The 23,523-nt window shown below is 37.1% G+C and overlaps 1 protein-coding gene across 1 annotated transcript; it reads left to right on the forward strand.

Annotated features, from left to right (window-relative positions):
• Window positions 1–520: 520 nt before the first annotated feature.
• Window positions 521–23,198, forward strand: LRP12 (low density lipoprotein receptor-related protein 12; the record flags this gene model as incomplete). The annotated part of the gene is made up of 6 exons (XM_009870760.1): window positions 521–577; window positions 9,535–9,670; window positions 11,171–11,373; window positions 15,861–16,962; window positions 17,571–17,703; window positions 21,370–23,198. Coding segments are annotated over 6 exons (2,495 nt in total), but the record flags the coding sequence as incomplete, so codon positions are not given.
• Between the last annotated feature and the right edge of the window lie 325 nt (window positions 23,199–23,523).

Raw genomic sequence — 23,523 nt, forward strand, 5'->3', positions numbered from 1 at the left:
TCTTGAAGGTAGCTAGTTCCTGGCTATATCTGAAATATCTTCCTGGATAAAGGGTATAACTGGCTGCAGTTCATTATAAAACAGATGGATATCTTCTGCTGGATGTCCTGATTTGCATAGCACTTAGAAATCTTAATCCAGGAGGAGATGGGGAAGATGAAGCGAAATCGACCTTTCTTGAATGTAAAATAGCCTTTGATGCAAAAACATGCAATGTCGACCATCTAAAATGCCTGAAGTTTCTCACAAGTTTTTGCTACTGTCAGCCTCTCATTTCTTAACTTTCCAGTATACTTAATTGTTCCAAGCATCCAAATGATACTTGATTTTTATTTTCATTGTATATTAACTTTCTCTGTAGTTTTTTTCTCTAAGTTTTATCGTAAAATGAACGTAGGACTTTTAATGTTTAATATTAATTAAAATAACTTGAGTTTTGTTCTTTCTGTAAAAGGATATCTGAAGAATTTTTACAAATTTTTATCTTGGAAATTAGCTTATTCATTATGTTTAATTTTAGGAAATGGTGCTCTTGCAGAACGTTCTGAAAATGTGCATATTTCAGGAGTGTCAACGGGTAAGTCATTTTTTGTAATGTTTAAATTTCATGCATGACTTAAATAGTAAATATTGAAAGCCACCTGGTATCTTATGAAGAGATATTTGGCTATAAAAATTATTACTGCCTTTTGCAGCATGTAATAAGGAATGAAGCAACTGGAACATGGAAAAATTCTCATAAGATAAAATTGATACCTGCATGCTCATGAACAGATTATGCCTTTCTAAGTGGACTGCTTAATTATTTTTCCATACAAACATTGAACTAAGAGAAAAGTTGATTTAAGTTGAATTGATATTTTCTCTCCACAGTAAAGTTTTTGTGAAATGAAATTTATTGAAATGTAATTTTGGACACTGCTACTATCAAATAATATAAATCCAGGAGTTATGCATTTCACCTGATTAGATTGAAGCAGTAACTGAAACTACTGTACACTTGACTGCACAGTTTCCTTAATACAAGAAAAAAGAATTTTAGACCCCGTGAAACTGAGAAACTGATGAAATGCTGGGAGAATACGCGTTATAAAAGCAGCACACGTTGCTCAAATGTTGATCCCTTCTGTTCCAGTAAGTTGGTCTTGGGCCTCTTCTGGCCAGCAGCCCTGGTGGGGACTGTTCTGTGTTGGTGATGTGTCTCTGTGTCTGTTAAGGCATTACATGATACCAGTGTATAGTCCTTGTTCTTCAGATGCTAAACTGTGTCAGCTAAGCTGCTGGTCATGTTTCATGATACAGATATTCAGAATATGTGCAAATGGGGAGGTGAACACTCTTCTTCAGTGGGTACATGTCATCGTTTAGGCCCAACTGGTAACTAAACACCATGCAGCCAGTCACTCGCTAATTCGCCCCAGTGAGATGGGGATGAGAAAATAGGCTTGTGGGTCAAGACAAGGACAGGGAGAGATCACTCACCAATTATGGTCATGGGCAAACCAGACTTGATTTAGAAGAAAAAAAATCTATATAATCTGTTACCAATCAGATCAGAGTAGGAGAATGAAAAATAAAACCAAATCTTAAAAAAACCACCTTCCCCTTACTCCTCTCTTCTTCCCGGGCTTGACTTGACTCCCAGATTCTCTTAACTTTTCCCTGCTGGCAGTGCAGGAGGATAAGGAGAGGGAGTTGTGGTCAGTTCATCATGCATTGTCTCTGCTGTTTCTTCCTCCTCAGGGGAAGGACTCCTCACGCTCTTTCTCTGCTCCAGTGTGGGGTCCCTCCCATGGGAGACAGTTCTCCTCAAACTTCTCCGGCAGAGGTCCTTCACGTGAACTGCTGCAGCGTGGATCCCTTCTGTGGGGTGCAGCCCTTCGGAAACAGACTGCTTTAGTGGAGGTTGCCCTCAAGAGTCACAGTATTCTTTTGGACAGCCACCTGTTCTGTCTTGGGGTTCTCCATGGGCTGCAGGTGTACATCTGCTCCACTGTTAACCTCTGTGGGCTGCAGGGGGATAGCCTGCCTCACCGTAGTCTTCATCATGGGCTGCAGTGGAATCTCTGTTCTGGTGCCTCGAGCATCTCCTCCCCCTACTTCTTTGCTGACCTTGGTGTCTGCAGAGCTGTTTGTCACATCCCACTCCTCCCTCTGCTGCAGGTTCACAGAAGTTTATTTTTTTTCCCCCTTCTTAAATATGTTATCACAGAGACTCTACCACTGTTGCTGATGGGCTCAGCCTTGGCCAGTGGTAGGTCTGTCTTGGAGCTGGGGAAGGTTCTAGCAGCTTCTCATGGAAGCCACCCTGTAGTCCCTCCTCTGCTACCAAAACTCCACCACGTAAACCTGGCACAGTAGAAGAACATAAGCCTGATTCTTTCAGTATGGAAGCTGCCACTAATCCCTGGGAATCAAACTGATTTTCACACCCTTTTCCTAAAATAAGAGTCAAAATGCAAACTCGTCCTTTCTGACAACAGCTTCAACACCTCGCTGTAGTTACAGTTGTGGTATCACTTCAAACACTGCATTGCTACTTGTGCGCATGGTTAAGTAAATAAATGTACAGTTAGTGGATGGCCTCTGTTACACCATATTAACCTTCTTTTTCCATTTCATTCTTTGCCATTCAGAAGACTATGTCAGAAGTCTAATTATAGATCTTTGCTGTCCATTCTTCTGTTGCATCATGAAGAATTTGGTTGCATTTAAACAGTAGTAACACACCAAGTATCATAGTGTCATGGTTTAACAGCAGCTGGTGACGAAGCACCACACATACTTGCTTACTTCCCCCGGTGGGGTGAGGAGAGAATCAGAAGAGTAAAGTGAGAAAACTCATGGGTTGAGATAAAGATGGCTTAACAGGTAAAGCAAAAACTGCATGCGCAAACAGGAAAAGCAGGAGTAAAGCAAGCAATTTGTACACCACTTCCCATCCGCAGGTAGGTGTTCAGCCACGTCCAGGAGAGCAGGGCTCCGACACACATATCAGCTGTTTGGGAAGACAAACGCCATCACTCTGAACATTCCCCTCTTCCTTGTTCTTCCCCGAGCTTTATATGCTGAGCATGACATGATATGGTATGGGATATCCTTTTAGTCAGTTGGGGTTTGCTGACCCGGCTGTGTCTCCTCTCAGCTTCTTGTGCACCCCCAGCCTGCTTGCTGGTGGGGTGGGAAGAGAAACAGAAAGAGCCTTAATTTGGTGTAAGCTCTGCTCAGCAGTAGCTGAAACGTTCCTAAGTTACCAATGCTGGTTTCAGCACAAATGTAAAGCAGACTCATAGTAGTTACTGTGGGAAAATTAACAAACTATTTCCCATCCAAAATTGGCACATTCTCCAGCCCTTATTCCATACCTTTTATATCATACTCAGGCCACACACTATCCTGTACACATATTTAGTACTTTCATGGCATACTGTAAATAATAAATAAGAGCACAGGTACTTGCCACTGTTGGAACATTGTTGCTGGAATTGGATTCTATGAGATAAATCTAGCTATGCAGCTTTCAGGATATGTTTTAACAATCCTTCACCTCTTTGTTTACTGCAGCAGTCAATGTCACAGGTCACAATACAGGCAGAAAAGCATCTGCTGGGCAAGAGGTGAATGGAATTTTTGACTCTGCTTTCAGAGCTTTGGCCAGCATGCTTGAACAGGCAGTGCCAAGAAGAGAACACAATGTACTTTCTCTGCAAGATAGCAGCTGGTAGACAGACTTGTAACTACTGAAAAGAAAGATCCATTGAGGGCTTCCATTTTAAAATAAATTAATAAATATATATATATAAAAGTAGTTCTGATGATCTTGTGTTCTAAAATAGTTTTCTAGCTGGGAAAGAATAAATGTCATACTCTTAAGATTTCTATCTTCATATAAAGTGAAATTTTTTCACTGGAGAATTTCGAGGTAATGGGAATGGGGGTGGTCTGTTAGTGAAAACCTAAAGAAAGCATGCAAACAGATTCACCTGCATTTCCCTTACAGTTCTTTGTATGTACATCTTAAAGTTTTGGTATATGGCCCAAGTATAAAAGATGGAGATGGATTTATATGAATTTTTTAATTCCTTTGAAACAATATGAGTCTCCCAAACATGTTTTTGAATTTGCAGATTATATATTTCATCAAGCATACTTGGACAACTTTATTAGAACAATTTTAAGCAGAATTTCTGTAAAATAGAGCCCAAGACATCTGGCCTTTAATCTTGCTTAATCGAACTGTAACTTGGTCTTGAAACCAAGCAAGCAGTTTTCTTGGATATTTGCTACTGAGAAGGGATTTAAAATGAAATGATTGTCTTGGTGGTAGATTTCCTGTCATGCTGCTGCTGTAAGGCTACATGACCTACCTTACTAAATTATGTTTTAATAGCACAGACCTCTGTGGTCTCTGGTATTTATGCTTCTGCTGTATATTACATCTGCCAAGTTACAGGTACGCCTCTAATATATGAGCATGTTTTTTCTACCAACAGTAGTAATGGAATGTTGTCTCCTGTGTATAAGCTATGACTAGAGAACAAGTGTTTATGCCTTTAAAATCTGAAAAATTGAGAAATATTTTCAGATCTGTCTTTGGGGTATGTTGTACTGTAATTGTCACAACTGCAAAATCAGTCCCTCCCCACTCCTCCAGTTTAAAAGAGTTTCTGCACTGGTGAAAATACTTATTCGCAACCATTTAAGAAAAAAAAAAAGTAAATGATAATGACTCTTTTTTACTGAGTGTCTCTGTATTGCAAAGCAAAGGGCATTTTAAATTAAAGCTTTACAGCCTGACCTAGCGGCAAAGATTCCTGTGCCTTCCTTTCCCTGTAGTTCTCTGTATAAGACTTTCAGCGACTCCTGAGAGTTACAAATGCAATAATTATCCTCCCTATTCATGGTTTAGACTTTATCACAACATTATTCTCTTTTTACTCTAAGCTGTTTTAAACACCTTCAGATCATTTATCCAGCTGCATTCATGTCCTTACCATGTCCAATATAATGCATACCTTATCATCTTGTGGTTCACATTGAAAGCTAATTCTTTTATCTTTTCAACTAATCTCCTGGCATTACTGTGAAGATAAATCCCTAATCTCCCTCTCCCTGCTTTTCTGAAGTGACTTTTTTCCTTGACGTGTTGTTCACTGTTACTACAGGTACTTTCTAGATCTTGCTACAGAATTTTTGCATAGGTTCCTTAATTATTTTCTTATTGTAACTTGCAAATTGAATTTGGTACTGTAAAGTTTTCATCGTCTCTCTTCTGTGTGCCAGTCAACATCCTACAGGTCGTGCACAGTCATGTTCTGTAATGTGGGGCAGTGAACAAATTTCAGGAAGAATAAGCAATAAGGAAAACTGATTTATGTGTTTTTAAAAAGTCTGCAAGAAAATGCATATATGTCAGAATACCATGTGCACAGCTTATCCTCTGAGCAGTTTTTTTTACTATTATTTTGTGCTCTAGTCTGTGAAACATTTGCAGTCCTAATTACAGTATTGCATCTGCTGAACAGAGTTAAAGCAAAGTAACAAACAGAATTGCAGATAGATTGCTAATAAAGGCTAACAAAGGAAAGAGTTTAAAACAAGTAGGAGATGGATGAGCAAAGATAAAAAGAATATAGGGCAATTGAGAGGAGTGTAGGCAGAGACAACACTGGTGTAGAAATGGTTGCATTGGAGGGATTTGTTAGCAACCAAAAATCTTACAGCCACCAGCATGAGTTTTGAAAACATCTTGGGCATGCGTTACTGTGTGTCTTTGCTTCTCTACAGTGCAATCTTCTCAGTTTGTTCTGTGCTTCTGACCCAGGTGCAAACTCGTCTCCTTTTTTCTGACTCCTCCAGTTTTTGTTCTGCTGTTTTCTTACGTGTTTTTATATTAAATTTTAAAATAAATTATTCCAAACCCAGTCACTTTTCCTGTATTTTGAAGTTCTTGTAGATATAGCACACACTAGCAATTGAAATTAAAGTGAAAATTCTCCACAACTTAGTATAAAGACGTTTGCCTCTCTTGATAGATTCGTTTTATGCTGTCAGTTGTTTTTTTTTTTGATTGCCACACCCTTCTTGATGTTGATCATATTCTTCGTGTTTACAAACACATGAATAAAATGTGTATTACTTTATATTCTCAGAAGCTTTAGAAGAAACATCTCAGTTAGGCAGGGTGTCATGAATTGATTTTGAAAGGCTTGTTATTATCTTTATAAAGTAATTCTCTTTAAAACTGTTCTCTTTCAAAAGGTTATCCTTTAACTTATCAAAAAGATTTTTAAAATAAAGTTATTCTCTCTGAAAATGACAGCATTTCCTGAAGTGTAGCTTCAACACAGTTGATCTTGACCTTTAGACACTTCTGAAGCAAATGGGAGATTTCTTTTGTCTCCTGAGTTATAAGAGAATTCAGTGCATGAATGTGTACTAGGTATGCAAATACATCTAGCTTATCTAGTGAACTTGGAGTTAAGGATTCTATAATTCCCTTTTCAAGTCCATTCCCTTTTACTTTTTGAACCATCACGTTGTCATACGCACACTTTATTCAGTTTGATTTTTTTTTTTCTCCCTTCTGCAGCAGAAGTACAATCCTGTTCCCTGTATTGTAGTCCCTGTGATTATTCTTGCTTCCTCATGCCCTCCTTATCCCATATTGGATGGTGCTGGATATGGACATATTTTGCCCTCAGCTCTTCAGTGCCAGCTTTAGTGGAAACAGCCATCTTAAGTTAAAGGATATAAAAAATACAGAGTTATGACTGGTATTGCAAACAAAGGTTGAAGAAATCTGAATTTGAGGAAACACTAAGTTTCAAGGGTGCTCTGAAAATACTGCCTTGGTTATACTGGCTTTCGCTGTGGATTTTCATCTATTCATATTTGTGTAACAAGTCAACGTCAATGCTTGTACTACTGCAGGGATTGAGAAATTATAGTTGTCAGGGTGTGCTGTGCCAGTACAGGAAGTTGCAAAGCTAATTGCACAGTAATTTACAGCTGCTAGCAGTGTTTGGAGGTTCCTATTTAACAGATATATGCTGTATATATATTTATAGCATGCTTAAGTTTTTGGAGGTGAACAAACATACAGTGAATGGATTATTTTTATCTTCTATTTAAGGTTTTTCTTTGTCAGCCAAATTTAAAAGCTTCCTCACAAGTTCTCGGTGACAAAACCTCGTATATCAGTTTGTAAATATCAAAAAACAGATGACGGTTATAATAGTATAAATTTCACCTGAAGGCAACTTAATTTAAGCTGACTGCTATTTCACCAGGAACCAAATAGTGTGTGGAATTGTTGCCAACATCTGCAAGCTTGGTGCATGTGTTTTACATATACTTCTACTTTTTTGCATGTGCTTTTATTTAATACTTACTAAAGATGCTATTTTATTTCAATGTTTATTTGCACGTAACCAATTTTTCTTTCTAGTCCTTCTATTTCTTGTCTGAACAGATGTAAAGTTTATCCAGATTGTTCACACAGTAGTGTTCCAAAATATCATGGTGTTAGAGCACCACCTATAGGGTTTGCTCAAGATTAAATTAAGAAAGTTTCCAGGGAATAGTTAATTGAATATTCAAATAAAATAATATTTTTCTCGATTTCATAACCAAATACATCAATACTGAACTGTGGAGCATGAATAAAGCTCTAATAAGAAATATGAAAAAATATTTAAAGCTATGTTTTCTTACAGCTGTATGTGAAACAGTAAATTTACTGAGTTTTATTTTTGTTTCTACGTTTCTGTATTTAAAATATTACAGAAGATGCAGGCGTCTGCCAGCATTTGTGGATTTTAATCCTTTTAAACCTATTTTTAGAAATGTATTATGCTATATAGAAATATTTTTAATGCTAATAATCTAAGACTGTAGCTTTTTACTTTTTACTGTATTCATCAATTTCAGGTCCTGGTTGTCTTGAAAAATGATCTTAAATGTTTGATTGTGGATAAAAATAGAAAAAGTAATAATCGGTTTAGAAATTACAGTATTAACAACTTTTGCACTGTTACAAATGCAGTTCATTCTTCATGTTTGCTTACTGCATCAATTCTGATTTGTTATTATAATGAAATATTCAAAATCTAAAAATTCTAAAAGCTTTTTTATTATCAGGCATCAAATAATGAAAATGCCTCCTCATTTCTAATAGTCTCGTGATTAAACTACTGTGTGTAACTGATTGTGCTACTTGTAAACTTTGAGAGCCCGCAAGTTTTGGACTAGTAGTGAGGAAATCGTAAAATACAAGCACAGAGCGCAGTTATTTTTAATGGATTTTCTGACCTATAAAACTCCCTCATAGTTTTGGGCTCTGCAGTGAGAGTGTTCTGGCCTTCTTATTTGTGTGAAGGTTGTGAATATGCTGTATGTCAGCTGTTGGATATAAGGCTGCCAAGGGGAAGAAACAAAACCACAAAACCAATAAGTGTATTACTTGAAATAAAATCAGCAGAGCTGAGAACACTTCAGTGGAAGGAACAAGCAATTGAGTTAAGGTCAATACAGAAAGCTACATCTGTAATAAAGTAAGGAAACAAATCGCTTGGTTACTTCAGTTGCATAAAATTAGTCCTATAAGTACAAGCTTTCTAGTCCACTATCAGAAATGTAGTTACACAAGTCTCTCAAGAATAATGTCGTATAAACCTAACTTTTAATATCTATAAATGATGTGTGCTGCACCAAGTGCTCCTTGCCTTCCAAGCACTGGAATCGCTGTATGCAGACTGTTTCCATGTCAGGGGCTGGAAGGGGATACTTAAATGATGGCCAGGCACTGGGTCTTTTTAAGACAGGAAATTTCAACTACCTTATTATTTTACTTTGATCTGTTTTTCATCTTCTAACGCATTTGTCCATGTAAGGTGTAAATGCCTAGTTAAATTGAACTGAGTCTTTTTGAAAGCTAAAAATAAAATGAGGCCATAACAAAAATTTTTACATTTTTAATAATGTTGCAAAAGTCTGTATAGAGTGATTTTTATTTTATTTTTCTTGATCTGTAGTAGTAATTGGCATTAGTACCTCTGGACTGGCAGCTGATATGTATACCTGTGTCAGGGAATGTAATGACAGGACAAGGGCTAATGGTTTCAAACAAAAGGAGGGCAGGTTTAGATTAGACATTAGGAAGAAATTGTTTACTATGAGGGTGGTGGGACACTGGAACAGGTTGTTCAGACAAGCTGTGGATGCCTCATCCCTGGGAGTGTTCAAGGCCAGGTTGGAAGGGGCTTTGAGCAACCTAGTGTAGTGGGAGATGTCCCTGCCCATGGCAGGGGGGTTGGAACTAGATGATCTTTAAGGTCCCTTCCAACCCAAACTGTTCTATGAATTCCTGTAGACATTGTCTTTATTGCTACCTCATCTAACTCAGCGTGATGCTTTCCCTGGTAAATGTTGAATGATTTTATTTTTTTTTAATTATTATTATTTTTGGTCATACTGGCTTTTTTAAAAAAATGGCATTATTCAAGTTACTTTCAATGTATATGTATTTTTTAGCTTGTGGAGATATTCCAGAACAAATTCGATCACCAAGCGGGACAATCACAAGTCCAGGGTGGCCCTCTGAGTATCCTGCACGGATCAACTGTAGCTGGTACATCCATGCAAAGCCAGGGGAGATCATTACTATAAGGTAACAGTGCTCCTGTATTAACCACACGGATTAAAGAAAAACTGACTAGATATTTTTAACCACCAGTTGTGGATGTACCAATTTTCTCTTTTCTGTGAATAGTATTTATTTTGTCTGTTTTCTGCCCTTGCTTTTATCTTCATTGCTCTTACACAGCCATGAAGCATTTGATTTAAACCAAAGAGTTGGTGACTACAAAAAGTTGTGTGTGCTCATTTATTTCTTTTTAATGTCTCTGAAATACAAGAATTTTGCATTAGGAAAAGATATGTAAGGGAAATTCCATAATGCCTCATTGCTATGAAGTCTCCTGGTGTGCTTAAAAGTGACAGGGTGTAAATAATAAATCAATAGATACGGTTGCAGTTTTGGAAATGCTGGCTTTTGGTGTAGGGAGCTCCTCACAGTTTCATATACCTTTTAACTTTTCTAAAGAAGTAATATAAAAAAGTTATGTTGTAGGTTCAAGTTCGCATCAGTTCATGCTCCGTTACTGCCATAAGAAAAATATAGGCTTATTTTAGCATCAAGATACAAATAACTGCTGCTTCACAAGCTGATCTTGAAAGTCCAATAAATGCAGATTGACTTCAGTGTCTGGTACAGACCTGCTGACCTTTGAAGCAGCTCGTCATTATGAAGTATTTGCTTTGACATCAGTTACTCTTTTAAAGTACTGGTTTTTAATTTTAACAGTCTTTGTACTAAATATTAAACTGGCATAAATGTAATATAAAGTAGATAGAGCTGTTCATCTGTTAGAATGCTTTCTAAACTTCTTCATACATTTTTATAAAACTAGTGTGTTTTTTTTTCCTCTCGCATTGTGTTCTTCCACTCATCTACTTAGTGTGTGTTTCACACTTCATTTCTGGATTACTGCTGTGTTGTCTGTACTGACCCATTTTGCCCAGACTGCCTCCTCTTCACACTTCGTTACCATGACAGCATGTCGTGACACAGCTGTGGCTATACCGTGACTTAATCGTTGGGTAGCCAAGTAGTGCAACTGAGAGCAAATCATATCTGAAATCATAGTTTTGAACAATTTAGCTGCACTTAGGCAATGATATGACCTGACATTGTAAGTGTAGCATTAGCTGAATTTCAGATGATGATTGGATTAAATAAAACTACTTAATAGTATGTGAATGTCATTATCCAATTGTCTTTGAATCTCATTTAAACAGAGTTGTTTTGGAGTTTATATATTTTAGGCTTAATGTGTTTTTATAGCAAACCTGAGCTTCTTTTAAGTGTCAGATGCAATGTTTAGTTAACGGAATGGATTCTTTTTGTCCTCATAATATACAGATATCATCATCACAAGATTAAATCCTATTGTTATGTGGGTAGAGAAGGCGCCCTTTTTATTTCAAACCCGAAAAAAGCTTACAGCTACTTTCCATTTTTGTGTGTAGCAATTCATCTGCTTGGTTGTGTAATATCCAGTTCAGTAGCAATTTTGACTTTTTTTTGTCTCCCTTTCTTTTTCCTCAGCTTTCAAGATTTTGATGTTGAGGGATCCCGACGATGCAGCTCAGATTGGTTAACAATTGGAAGCTACAAGAATATTGAAGGCTACAGAGCATGTGGCTCCTCCATTCCTTCACCGTACATCTCTACACAGGATCACGTTTGGATCAAATTTCATTCAGATGATAGCATCTCCAGAAAAGGCTTCAGATTAGCCTACTTTGCTGGTATATTTCAAATGATACCTCATTTATGTTTTGGGGTTTTTTTCTGTTTCTGGAAATACTTCGCTGTAGGATAGAGTATATATTTATTACCTGTAGTCAATTCAAGGCTTATTGAAAGTATACATTGTGTAGGTTATTTTAATCTCATACACAACTGCCTTATACACAACTTGACTATTCAGAGCAGGAATCAGCGTTCACAGTGGTAAGCAGTTTGAATTATTCAGGGTGCAGGGTCAGGGAGGAAGTTCAATATTACTACTAGGCAATTTGGGAGTTTTTATTGACATAGCTTAAGACTTTTTTTATCAGAATAGTTGTTAAAATAGTTGGGAGACTTCTGAGTTGCATAAGTAGGGCAGGAGAAGGAAGAAACAGTGGGATTGTTTTTATATTTGCATCATTATTTCGTATAAAAAAAGAGAAGGTATACTCTCTTTTTTTAAAAAAACCACCCACAATTTAAAAACCTACTAACATGATAAATTACTCTAGCCAAGTATAGATATGGTTTTGTAGGTGCGAAACTATTCTTGAATAATTCAAGTATGTAATATAACCTAGTTACCAGTAGCAATAGTTTGACACTATTTTGTAGGCAATTCTTGCTCTAGTAGCTGTTGCCAAGAGAGAGGAGGAGGATGGTCGTGTATAAAGACTAGCTCCAAACTATTTTCTGGCCTTAAGTGGTATTAGTATTTTATGTAATAGCATGATCACGGTTTTCTGTGTCCTGATCATCAAAAATACTTAATTAGATTCCTCTTCGTTTTCATAATGGTTTCGTGTTTTCTTGTTTCCTCGGTGTATGCCTATACTTCACTCTCTGGCCTGCTCCAAATCTCTGTGCACTAACTTTTGACTCTTCATGAAACAATTCAGACTCTATTAGGCCTATCCACTGCCACCCATCTTCAAAACTATTCCACCATGATTCAGTAAAAGGAGCCCTGATCTCTTCTATCATAAGCCATGTTTGCCCCTGTTTTGTGTCCTGTACTTTTTCTATCTAATGTCTTCCTCCACCTTGTCAGAGCTCCTTCACAAACCTGACATTTCCAGGAGGGTTTATGCATTTATTGCTTGTTCTCAAGCCTACAAAAAAGTTCCCTCTGCGTTTCAGCTCTTTGCAACTTGGCAAGCCTTGGCAGAAGTAACGCAGCCTTGCGTTTGATGCTGACTCAGCTTTTAGGACAGTTTTCTGCCTTGGTTTTCCTTATTGCTGTCTCACCAAAAAAGATAGTGGAGGGAGGAAAAAAAAGCCACTGTCCCTCTACATATGTTTCTGCTGAGTGACCTCCCCACACACAGCTGTTGCCCTGTGTGAGGCTTCAGCTTCTGCCCTGTGTATCTCCCCTCGGTGTGGGCGCAGAGGGAAGGCAGCGTTCCTGCCTGAGGGGCTTTGAGGAGGACGGACATTTGAACAAGGCTGTGAAATGGGTAGAGGAGACAAGCCAGAGACTCAGTAGAGCATTCCTGAAAATCTTTTCCTCTCTTTCCATCTGATCTTGAAACAATTTCAGTATGTAACCCCTTCTGGAAGAAGCTGTAGCATTTTCAACAAAAAGCAATTTTTTCTATTACGTGATTTCTTCTGGCATCATGCAGTAGTATGTGATTTAGAGTATTTAAGACTATAATCCAATGCATTTAAATCCCCTTTCAAAAAAGCTTTTTGATTTGTTTTGAGTTTTTTGTGTTTTGATGTTTTCAAGTTGGATTTGGGTGGGGTTTTTCTGTTTTGGTTTGATTTTCTTTTCATGAATCTTGCTGAAACTTTGGTTTGAGCTTAGTCTCTATGCTTGATATGGTACTTGGGAATTATTTAATGATTGTTGTGATAGTGTAGTGTTTCAGTGATCAGACTAGTCTTCTCATGTTGTGAACTGACCTGGGTATAAGAGAAGAGTTGACAAATCTGCTTTAATAACCATCTGATCAGTTCTGCTTTCCAATGGGAAGAGGAGACTCCTGAAGTACTAACAATACTTCTGCTCTACATCCAACTGTGCTGTTGTGTGTTTTCTTCTTATTAGCATCATGCAGTAGTGCTCAGTTTAACACCTCATTAAACTATGTAATCCAGTATTATTAAGGCTGCTCTTAAAGATGGCATGTGATTGTAGAAAAAGGTGAAAAAATAGTAATACTTGATTTACATAGATGCAAGTTAGACCTGCTTGTGCCGGAGTGATGGAAGAAGTAATAGATTTCAGGTCTAAAAGAGACCATTAAGAAGCCCTGTGTTTAAAGTCTGATGTGGAAGATAGGCCATGTGAATTGTTTTAATTAGTTCTTGTTCAAAGTAAATAATATCTTCCAGATAAATACTCATATTTCATTTTAAACAAACAAAACAACAAAAAAAGCATTCCAGTTAGGAACAATACTTGACTATTAAGTAAATGTAATGTCACTTTACTTGTCTGTCTTCCCTATGTCTTCCTCCCACCCCCTTTAATTTCTCAGCCTCTTTAATTATGGGTATCAAAACAGGTCAGAGTTGAGTAATAGTGATGTGGCGTGGAAAACAGAGTTAATAAACATACAGAGGTTTACATTTATTGTAAATCCAGGGAAGGATTGTGTTAGTCCTTTGACTAGAACTGCACAAGTTCTGCTAATTATCTCGTACTATCCTGAAGTCCTTTGGAGTAGAGATTCAAATGACAGTCTTATTTTATACATCTCTTATTATTTTACCACCGCAATTTATTATTCATTTGTAGACTTCCCTGATTTCAAATGCAAGGCCAAAATCTATACTATTTGCCATGCCAGTATTACAAACGATGTCTGTGAATGTGTACATACAAAAATACATACGTATATATGTAACAAAACAAGATCTTATCATTTATACTAGATTTGTTCTTGGTGGTTTTTTAATGAAGTAAACATTTTCTAAATCACAGTGAATTTGTTGACTTAAGCACTCCTAAGCAGTACTTAAAATATTTATCATTCTTGTTGCTTTCATGTTTTTCCTGCATTAATTTTTTAAAATGCCTTAGTACTCGTGAAATGTTTCAAATGCTGATATTTTTGCATTTTGTTTTTTAAAAAAGTAATTATTTCAAGATAGAGTATTTTACTTGAATGCTTTCTGAGATACTAAGATAGCAAAAAGGAGAACAAGGGTGTGGTATGACTTGACCTATCACAGCAGGTCAGTTGTAGCAAGGAAAATTCAGACTGGATAGGAGGACTTTTATCACTTTATGGTTAAGCACTGAAACTTTGAAAATATTTGATTGGACAAGGTCCTGGACAACCCAATCAAACTTTAGTTACTCTTGCTTTGAGCAGATTAGGTAACCCCCAGAGATCCCTTGCAATCTGAATTATTCTGTTGTAAAGCAATATAGAACCTGCATCTCCTGGAAAAGTCTGTATTTCAGTAAGTTCATCAAGCTGTCTTTACTGTTTCAGGGTTTTTTTAAACCTTAAGTGTAGTGTTATTTAGATTTAGCATGTATTTAGTATGTGTTTGTCTAATTTATTTCCTGAGTTACTGTTGTGTAGGACTATCTGCATTGCAGATTTTTTAAATGTTTTTGGAGAGTTGACCACAGCAGTTTTTTTATAGCCAGTTTTACAGTGTGCGCTGTGGATTTTAGAAATTGCAGTGATTTTAAATGATACAGCAATATTTGACTTAGCTAAGTTGTTGCAGAGCTGAAATAGCTTGCTTCCCAGCTATGCTTCTGTGTTTAACATGGTTGGAACTTTACTAAATGAAGTCCTGAAAAGAATTTTCTTGGTGTTACAAGCATGGTAGTAGCTAGTAGACAACACTTTCTTAAATAAAGATGTCACGTGACTTTATTTTTTCCAGAATTAAGAAAAGCAAACAAATAAAACACCAAAAATAATCTAAAACCAAAAGACAAACCACCCTACACTTCTGTATTTTCTGGACCACTTCCTGGATCTCTATACTTTGTGTTCAGGCAAGAATGTGTTTCTGCATTTGCTGCACTATTACTTGCTAGAGGAGAGGCAGGAGCAGTGGTAGTAGGTATTCTTCAGCTGTTAGCTTCTCTCTTGCCATTCATCTTTGATACAAAATAGGAACCTACAAAAACAGGGGAGAGGTCTGACTGCGTTTACCTGAAAGAGTTTGAGGAGGTGATCAGTACTGCAGGACAGCTGTTTTTGTATTTCAAGTGATAAAGGAGAGAAACTGTTTTTCTGACTTACTCTGGCACTTAGAAGCCAGATTTTTCAATCACTATCAGTGAGCATTATTTTCTTGCTTGCTGAAGTTACCTGACTGAAAGCACCTAAGGTTGAGGCTCATGCTGATGTGCTGACAGAATTTTGACTTGAAAAAACTATTTTATCTTAAAATTTACTGAAAGTTGTGATGATTTGCAGAGACGTTAAGCAGTTTTGCAATTCTGAACTGCCTGGTGCAGCAAATAAATGTGACACAAACTATAAAGTGCCAAAAAGAGAACATTTTCTTATTTTTTTTCTTTCAGGGAAATCTGATGAACCAAATTGTGATTGTGACCAGTTTCACTGCGCTAATGGGAAGTGCATTCCAGAAAGTTGGAAGTGTAATAACATGAATGAATGTGGAGACAACTCAGATGAAGAAATCTGTGCCAAAGCTAATCCTCCGACAGCTGCTTCCTTTAAACTTTGTGCTGACAATCAGTTCCGGTGTCTTTCTCGCTTCACCAAGCTTTACACTTGCCTTCCAGAATCTTTAAAATGTGATGGCAACATTGATTGTCTTGACCTAGTAGATGAAATAGACTGTAATGTGCCAACATGTGGGCAGTGGTTAAAATACTTTTATGGTACTTTCAGTTCTCCCAACTATCCTGACTTCTATCCACCTGGAAGCAACTGCACCTGGCTGATAGACACCGGTGACCATCGCAAAGTAATTTTGCGCTTCACTGATTTTAAACTTGATGGTACAGGTTACGGAGACTATGTTAAAATATATGATGGGTTAGAGGAGAATCCGCGGAGGCTGTTGCGTGTGCTGACAGCATTTGATTCTCATGCTCCCCTCACAGTTGTTTCGTCCTCAGGACAGATAAGAGTGCATTTTTGTGCTGACAAAGTGAATGCTGCAAGAGGATTCAATGCCACGTATCAAGTAGATGGCTTCTGTTTGCCCTGGGAAATCCCATGTGGCGGAAATTGGGGTTGCTACACAGAGCAGCAGCGCTGCGATGGCTACTGGCACTGTCCAAATGGAAGGGATGAAACCAACTGCACCATGTGCCAAAGAGATGAGTTTCCCTGCTCTCGAAATGGTGTTTGCTATCCTCGTTCAGATCGCTGCAACTACCAGAATCATTGCCCTAATGGTTCAGATGAAAAAAATTGTTTCTTCTGTCAGCCAGGAAATTTCCACTGTAAAAATAACCGCTGCGTGTTTGAGAGCTGGGTTTGCGATTCTCAAGATGACTGTGGCGATGGCAGTGATGAAGAGAATTGCCCAGTCATTGTGCCCACTAGAGTAATAACTGCAGCTGTCATCGGGAGTCTGATTTGCGGATTGCTGCTTGTCATTGCCCTGGGATGTACTTGTAAATTGTACTCACTCAGGATGTTTGAGCGAAGGTAAGTAGACAGACGGCCTTGAGAACTTAGATGATTAAATTTTTTTAAAGTATTTTTGTATATTTTATTGTTATACTTGAAACACTTTTATTGATAGATGATTGTTGTTGCATGTAATTTCTAAAGACGTTGCTCCTTCTTCCACAATAAAACGTTAGCTAAACGGGAATAGAAGTACTCTGATCACTTAACTATTGAGAGTTAAGCTTTTCGTGCTGTTACGAGAAAGGAAGTGTGAAAAAGCTGCCTTTCTGTAATTATGTATCTCAATTCTGTATGTAACATCATGTTTATTCTGTAGTAGACTATTTCATACCAGGTTTACACATTCTTCAAATTTTAGAAAATAAGCATCTCTTATGGTGCCTTTTACATATAACCTATGTTTGGGTGTGGGGTTTTTTTTAGGAATTGATTTTTGGGTTGATTTTGTTGTTCTTGTCTCAGCTAGACAGTTCTATAGGAATGACTACAAGGACTTATTGTATACTTTTTTCAATTAACAAAACTTCATGTGCTGAAATATATAATTTCAGATTATAATAGCCTGATGTTGTTTTAAATATATATACATTATAGTCTTATGAAATTTCTTTTCTCTTTGAAAGATCATTTGAAACTCATTTGTCAAGGGTTGAGGCTGAATTGTTAAGAAGGGAAGCTCCTCCATCCTATGGACAGTTAATTGCCCAGGGTTTAATTCCACCAGTTGAAGATTTTCCTGTTTGCTCACCAAATCAGGTAAGATTCCAAACCAGCAGGCACTTAAATTTTAAGGAGACTGAAATAAAGATATTTTGAATTTCATTTGCTTTTTCTTGTTCTGTAGCCTTTCCTTTTCTTCCTTTCAGGAGAGTACTGTTATACTAAGGGTTAGCCACGGGACAAAATCATGATAAAGTAGCACTGTTTTTCTTGCAGCTTTTTTTTTCTTGTTAGTGAATGCCACCTATGCATACTATAGAATCCCACTTGCATGAAAAGAAATAGATCAGTAGATCTAGTTTTGGGTTCTGTGTTATGTTGTTTTGTAAGTTAGATTGCAAACTAGCACTGAGAACTTTAGGAAAGAAGAATTGAGACTTCTAATGAAAAATGGTAGCTCATCCACTGCACATATGTGCTTAGATACAGTCACACCCACTATGCACAGAAAAGATGATGGCAAAGGTAAGGCTGTAATAATATCATAGAAAATTAACATGAGTAACAAAGAGATGGGAGATATTAGTGACTGGCCATCTTGGTGATGAATCATTAGCATAATTCTTATTTGTTTGACAATTGAATTTCTATCAAAACCACTTTTACGTTTTAAAAAAATTTGCTTTCAGTTGTAATGCTCTTTTGTGAAACAGAAGAGTTGTCTCAGTCAAGGAATCCTGCTGTGGTGTTGTATTAGAGTTGGCAGTATCTTGTGTTAAGTGTTATGTTTAATACAGTTAATATTAGCTGTTATCTAATATTGCTAAGTATGTAAGAAAATTCGTTACAAGACCATTAGAAGAGCGGTTTGTTTTTGTTTATTTTGAACAGAACTGACTTCATTACACTTACTCTGCCATAGATTTCACTTATTCTTTCATGCATACATGTTCACAAGCAGCAGCTGTGATCTGTCACAAAGGATTTTGCATAGGAAAAGAAGTTGCAATTTGCATGAGACTTTGAAAACACAGAGAAGACATTGTGAAGATTTTTCAGTAGCTAAATTAGCACTAAAACTTATTAATGAGCTTATTAATGAATGTCTGTAATGACCACTGTAGAATCCTTCATTCTAATTGGACAGGTTATTGTGATTATAATAAAGAACAGTGTGTTTCTGTTCAAAACCAGTTCTGTACTTTTACAAGTTTGGGTTGCCTGTCCTCTTTTGCAAAAGTAAGCTTCACCAGTTTGTGATGTAGCTATGCTCACAAGCCTGCTGAGGTAGGCTTAGCTCAGGAGAGCCTGTAGTACAGTGCACTTGTCGTGTCCAGATGTGTAAGTCCTCTGGTAAAAGGTAACTTGGAACAAACCAATGTTTCCTGCATGTCCCTATTCTGTATAGGACACGTTGAGTTTGGTACATATGGACATATTTAAGAACCATTACAGTTTTCAGGCAAAACTGAGCTAGCTTGGGCCAGTTTTTCATCATGCCACCCTAAGAAGGTGGCTTAATGATCTTGGTTTTTACTAAAATGAAATCTTCTGAAAGAGAGGACAGTTCTGGAAAACCCAGACATGTAGTGACTGCACTCAGATTGGTACCAGAGCTTTTAAAAAAGCTGTGCAATTACTAAAGTTTTGTATTATCTTCAGTTTGACTTAATTTGCATTAACTATTTTTGCTTTGGATATAATTTAATTTACTTTTCAGAACTAAAAGATTGTCAGTTTTTCAAAATTCACTATCTTGCATAATCATACGTGGCAAAATGTTGTTCCTTCAGAGTCTTTCTATGTAACCATGATTTAACACTCTATAAAAATACTGATCCATTTACAATAGTTTTGAATGATGTGAGAATGTTCATAATGGGAATTTACTAAGACCGGTATTTCTGCTTTGACTTGTGGCCTTGAAAACTTAAGTAGCTATACTGGGAAGCTAACTAGCATAAAAATAAGGAATAATAAAGAGCAGGCCATCACCTTCAAAAATAATGGAAAAGTCATTCTAGAGCACTGATGCTTCCTTGATAATTTTTTTTTTTTTTTACTCTTTTATAATCAGTGAAGTTTCATTGTTTAAAGCAAGTTATTTTTCAGAGGAGGGAACATCTATAACAGTAAAAGTTTAAGAGGCAAAGTAATAAATTGTATTCTGTAAATTATAACACTCAATTTTTTTAATATAGTTAAGTGTTGGAAGGAAGGTTTCAGTATTAAGTTTGGGATGCGTTCAGCTTGCTTTGTTTTGGTCAATATATACATTTTAAGATTGCAAATCTGTGTAGGACCCCTAGTCAAGATTTCCTAGAAGTAGTCACAGGCTAGAGGAATCTTGGTCGTTCTGGTTTGCATGTAATGCTTTCTGCCTAAAACTGGGACATGCCTTCAGAGCTGGATTTTCACTGGGGTAGCAGTCTCTCCAGTAGCTTTTGAAAGCAAGGCCACTGAATATATGTATTTATATGCTTGAATTCAAATATTCTGTGAACTATTGGAAGGGAAGAGGTAGGTCGTTTGGGTGCTGTGCTGTGTATGCCCTGTGGCGTCTGAATGATTATGGAAGGGAGCTGAAGTTGACAACATGAGATCACTGAAGTTCAGCATTTGTAAACCAAGTGAAATAAATGCGTATATGTTAAGTGTTTAATTGGGATGAAAAACAGCTCATCCAAAGAATATTCCATATTTTTGCCATGATCTTAAAAGATGCACATATGGACTCTATCCTGTAATTAAATAGATCAGTGGCTATTTTCAGTATTGTGGACATCTGGCAGATCTGCTACCTTAGTATTTGAGAATTGAGCTACTTAACTGAGGCATCGTTTTCTGTAAGTTAGAGTAAGGGACCCCACATCAAAGGTGTTAATATGTCTGTGTTACCTTATAGGTTAAAAGCTGTACAAGTTTTAAGGAGAAATATTCAGGCACGCATTGCTCTGTAGCAGAATGAATAGGAAATGTATACTGAATTTGGGAAATGTGTAATTTAGAACACACAAGATAATTTTAGTTAAACAGAAACATTAAAGCATTTTGAAACTAAAATTAACTGATTTTTGCCAGAATGGGGGGGAAAAAAAATCAAACTACAAGCCTCTGCTAGAGAGGATGTTTAATTTAGTCTCTATTCTAGGCAACCCCATAGTAGTGGAAAAGGAAAGGTCACCTCTGTGAAATCTTTCTGGAAGATTTTGTCTGTAAAACCTAAACTTCTTAAGGCATGGTTCTATGTAATGTACTCTAAAATAACTACTAAAGTAACTACTTTATCTTCATAGCAAAAGTGTAGCAGATCAAAACTGTAACAGATCTTGCATACTTGCTGCACTGGGCCTGTGGATGTTCTTCTCTGAAATGAGTGTTCCAAAGCCCCATTATAGTGCCTTGCTTTTTGCTTTGCCTTTGTTGAGAGGTGCTTGATTTGTGCAGAAATGTACCTTATATACTTCATTGGTCTTTTACTTCCATTTTTACTTCCCTTTTACTTCCATACGTATTCTTGCTTAATTTCCCTGTTACAAGGTTTTTTTCCTGAAGAGAATCTAGACTTTTTTCACTCCTACTTTGTTTTTAAAACAACATCTTGCTACATACACCAGATCCTTAATATTAAAGGTGCAAGATTTTATTTTTACATTTAAGACTCTACATTTAACTTTGTGTTTATATGCCTGCCATACTTTTTTTGTTAGAACGGTGCCAACGTCGTGTCAACACTTGATTGTTCCTTGTGTTCTTATTTAGGCTTCGGTTCTGGAAAACCTGAGACTGGCAGTGCGATCTCAGCTTGGATTTACCTCAATCAGACTTCCTATTGCTGGCAGATCAAGCAACATTTGGAATAGAATTTTTAATTTTGCAAGGTCACGTCATTCTGGATCATTGGCTTTGGTCTCAGCGGATGGAGATGATGTTGCCAGCCAAAGTACTAGTAGAGAAGCTGAAAGAAATAATACTCACAGAAGTCTGTTTTCAGTTGAATCTGATGATACAGACACAGAAAATGAAAGAAGAGACACAGCAGGAGCCGTTGGTGGTGTTGCTGCCACCTTGCCTCAGAAAGTCCCACCTGCAACAGCAATAGAAGCAACAGTTGGAGCGTGTGGGAGTTCCTCTGCTCAGAGCGGCAGTAATGGTAACACGGATAGCGGAAGAGAAGTGACAAGTGTAGAGCCCCCAAGCACAAGTCCCGCACGTCACCAGCTCTCTAGCGCGCTAAGTCGTATGACTCAAGGCTTACGCTGGGTACGCTTTACTTTAGGGAGATCAAGCTCAGTGAATCAGAACCAAAGTCCTTTGAGACAGCTCGATAATGGGGTAAGTGGAAGAGAAGAGGATGATGATGTTGAAATGTTAATTCCAGTCTCTGATGTAGCATCAGACTTTGACATGAATGACTGTTCAAGACCTCTACTTGATCTCAGCTCAGATCAAGGACCAGGGCTTAGACAGCCTTACAGTGCAACACATCACGGTGTGAGGTCATGCAGTCGAGATGGCCCCTGTGAGAGCTGTGGCATCGTACACACTGCCCAGATACCCGACACTTGCTTAGAAGCAACAGTGAAAAATGAAACTAGTGACGATGAGGCATTATTACTCTGCTAGGTACGGGTTGTTTAGGAAAGATTGTGTACAAGTTGGAGCAATATCTGTCATTGTTTTGTACTTCACAGTTAAAACTAGTTTTTAGTTTTAAAAAAATCCAGGGCGACTTTATGTTAAAACTCTTTTAGCCTGTGTGGTTGATTTAAACATTTCTTATACTGGATGGTGTCATGGGACTGGTAGAGTGAACATTTTAATGGCTCTGAGGACACAATGTGTGTATCCAGTATAATCTGATTACTCTTTAAATGGAAGCTATCCCAGGTAGTTTCAAATTTAGTTTATCCTGGTACTGTAGTTCAAACCAGAAACATGGCTGCTCAAGACTTATCTGGCTGCCTGTTTATACCCCATATTAACAGGTGAATTTGTACAGAATTATTTTCCTTTAGGAATTGACTCTGTTGTATTATTGCCAACATACTTGTAACTTAATATACTAAATACTGATAAGAATTGTTAATGTAAAATATGATATGTACTTTTCTTTGAGTTTATACAACACTTTGTCTAAATATTCTGGAATTTCATCATAATGTGAACTTAAAGGGAGGAGAAACTTTCTCCAGGAGCATTCATTTTCTTTCAGAAGTACAAAATGCAATGATTTGTGAAATTCAGATACAGCAGATAAACTGATGGCAAAAGCTTTTATAGCACTGACTTTCCTAAACTGCAGTCTAATATGGTACAGCCAAATAGTATATAAAATCCCCAGTCATTCGACTTTTCAACTTGAGGTAAAAAAGGGCCGAAGATACTACAATATGTGTTAGTTCTTTAAATATCTGATATGTACAAATACACTACAGAATAAGTTCCAACTGGTAGTAGAAAAAAAATACTGGAGGGTATAAAGCTTGTTTGGACTCAAGGGATTTGCACTAAAATCATATTAAGGTCTCTAATGAGCTTAGTGCACAAGCACTATCACTTTAAGTACTATTATTGTCTAATATTGCAATGGCTATATATTTCCATGGCTCTTTTCTTGGGGTGTTGCATTTTTGTTGCAATTGAATTTGCTTTACTAATTCCCTATTTATTCGTTGTATTTAAAAACTGGTTTACTTGGTTACAGACTGGTTGTTTAAAAAAAAAAAAAAAGAGATCCCTTTTAGTGTATTTTTTTATGATATTCCATGTTGGAGCAAAACAGATCAGTGGGAAAAAAGCTCATAACTTCCAATTTTGTGATAACCAAGTTAATATGTGGCTACTAGTGTGACAACGAGAATCTACACGTTTTAAAAACAAAAATGTCAACTACTGTTTTATTTATTCTTTGCC

The sequence above is a fragment of the Apaloderma vittatum genome, unplaced genomic scaffold (genome assembly GCF_000703405.1).
Source record: "Apaloderma vittatum isolate BGI_N311 unplaced genomic scaffold, ASM70340v1 scaffold3066, whole genome shotgun sequence".
NCBI lineage: Eukaryota > Metazoa > Chordata > Aves > Trogoniformes > Trogonidae > Apaloderma > Apaloderma vittatum.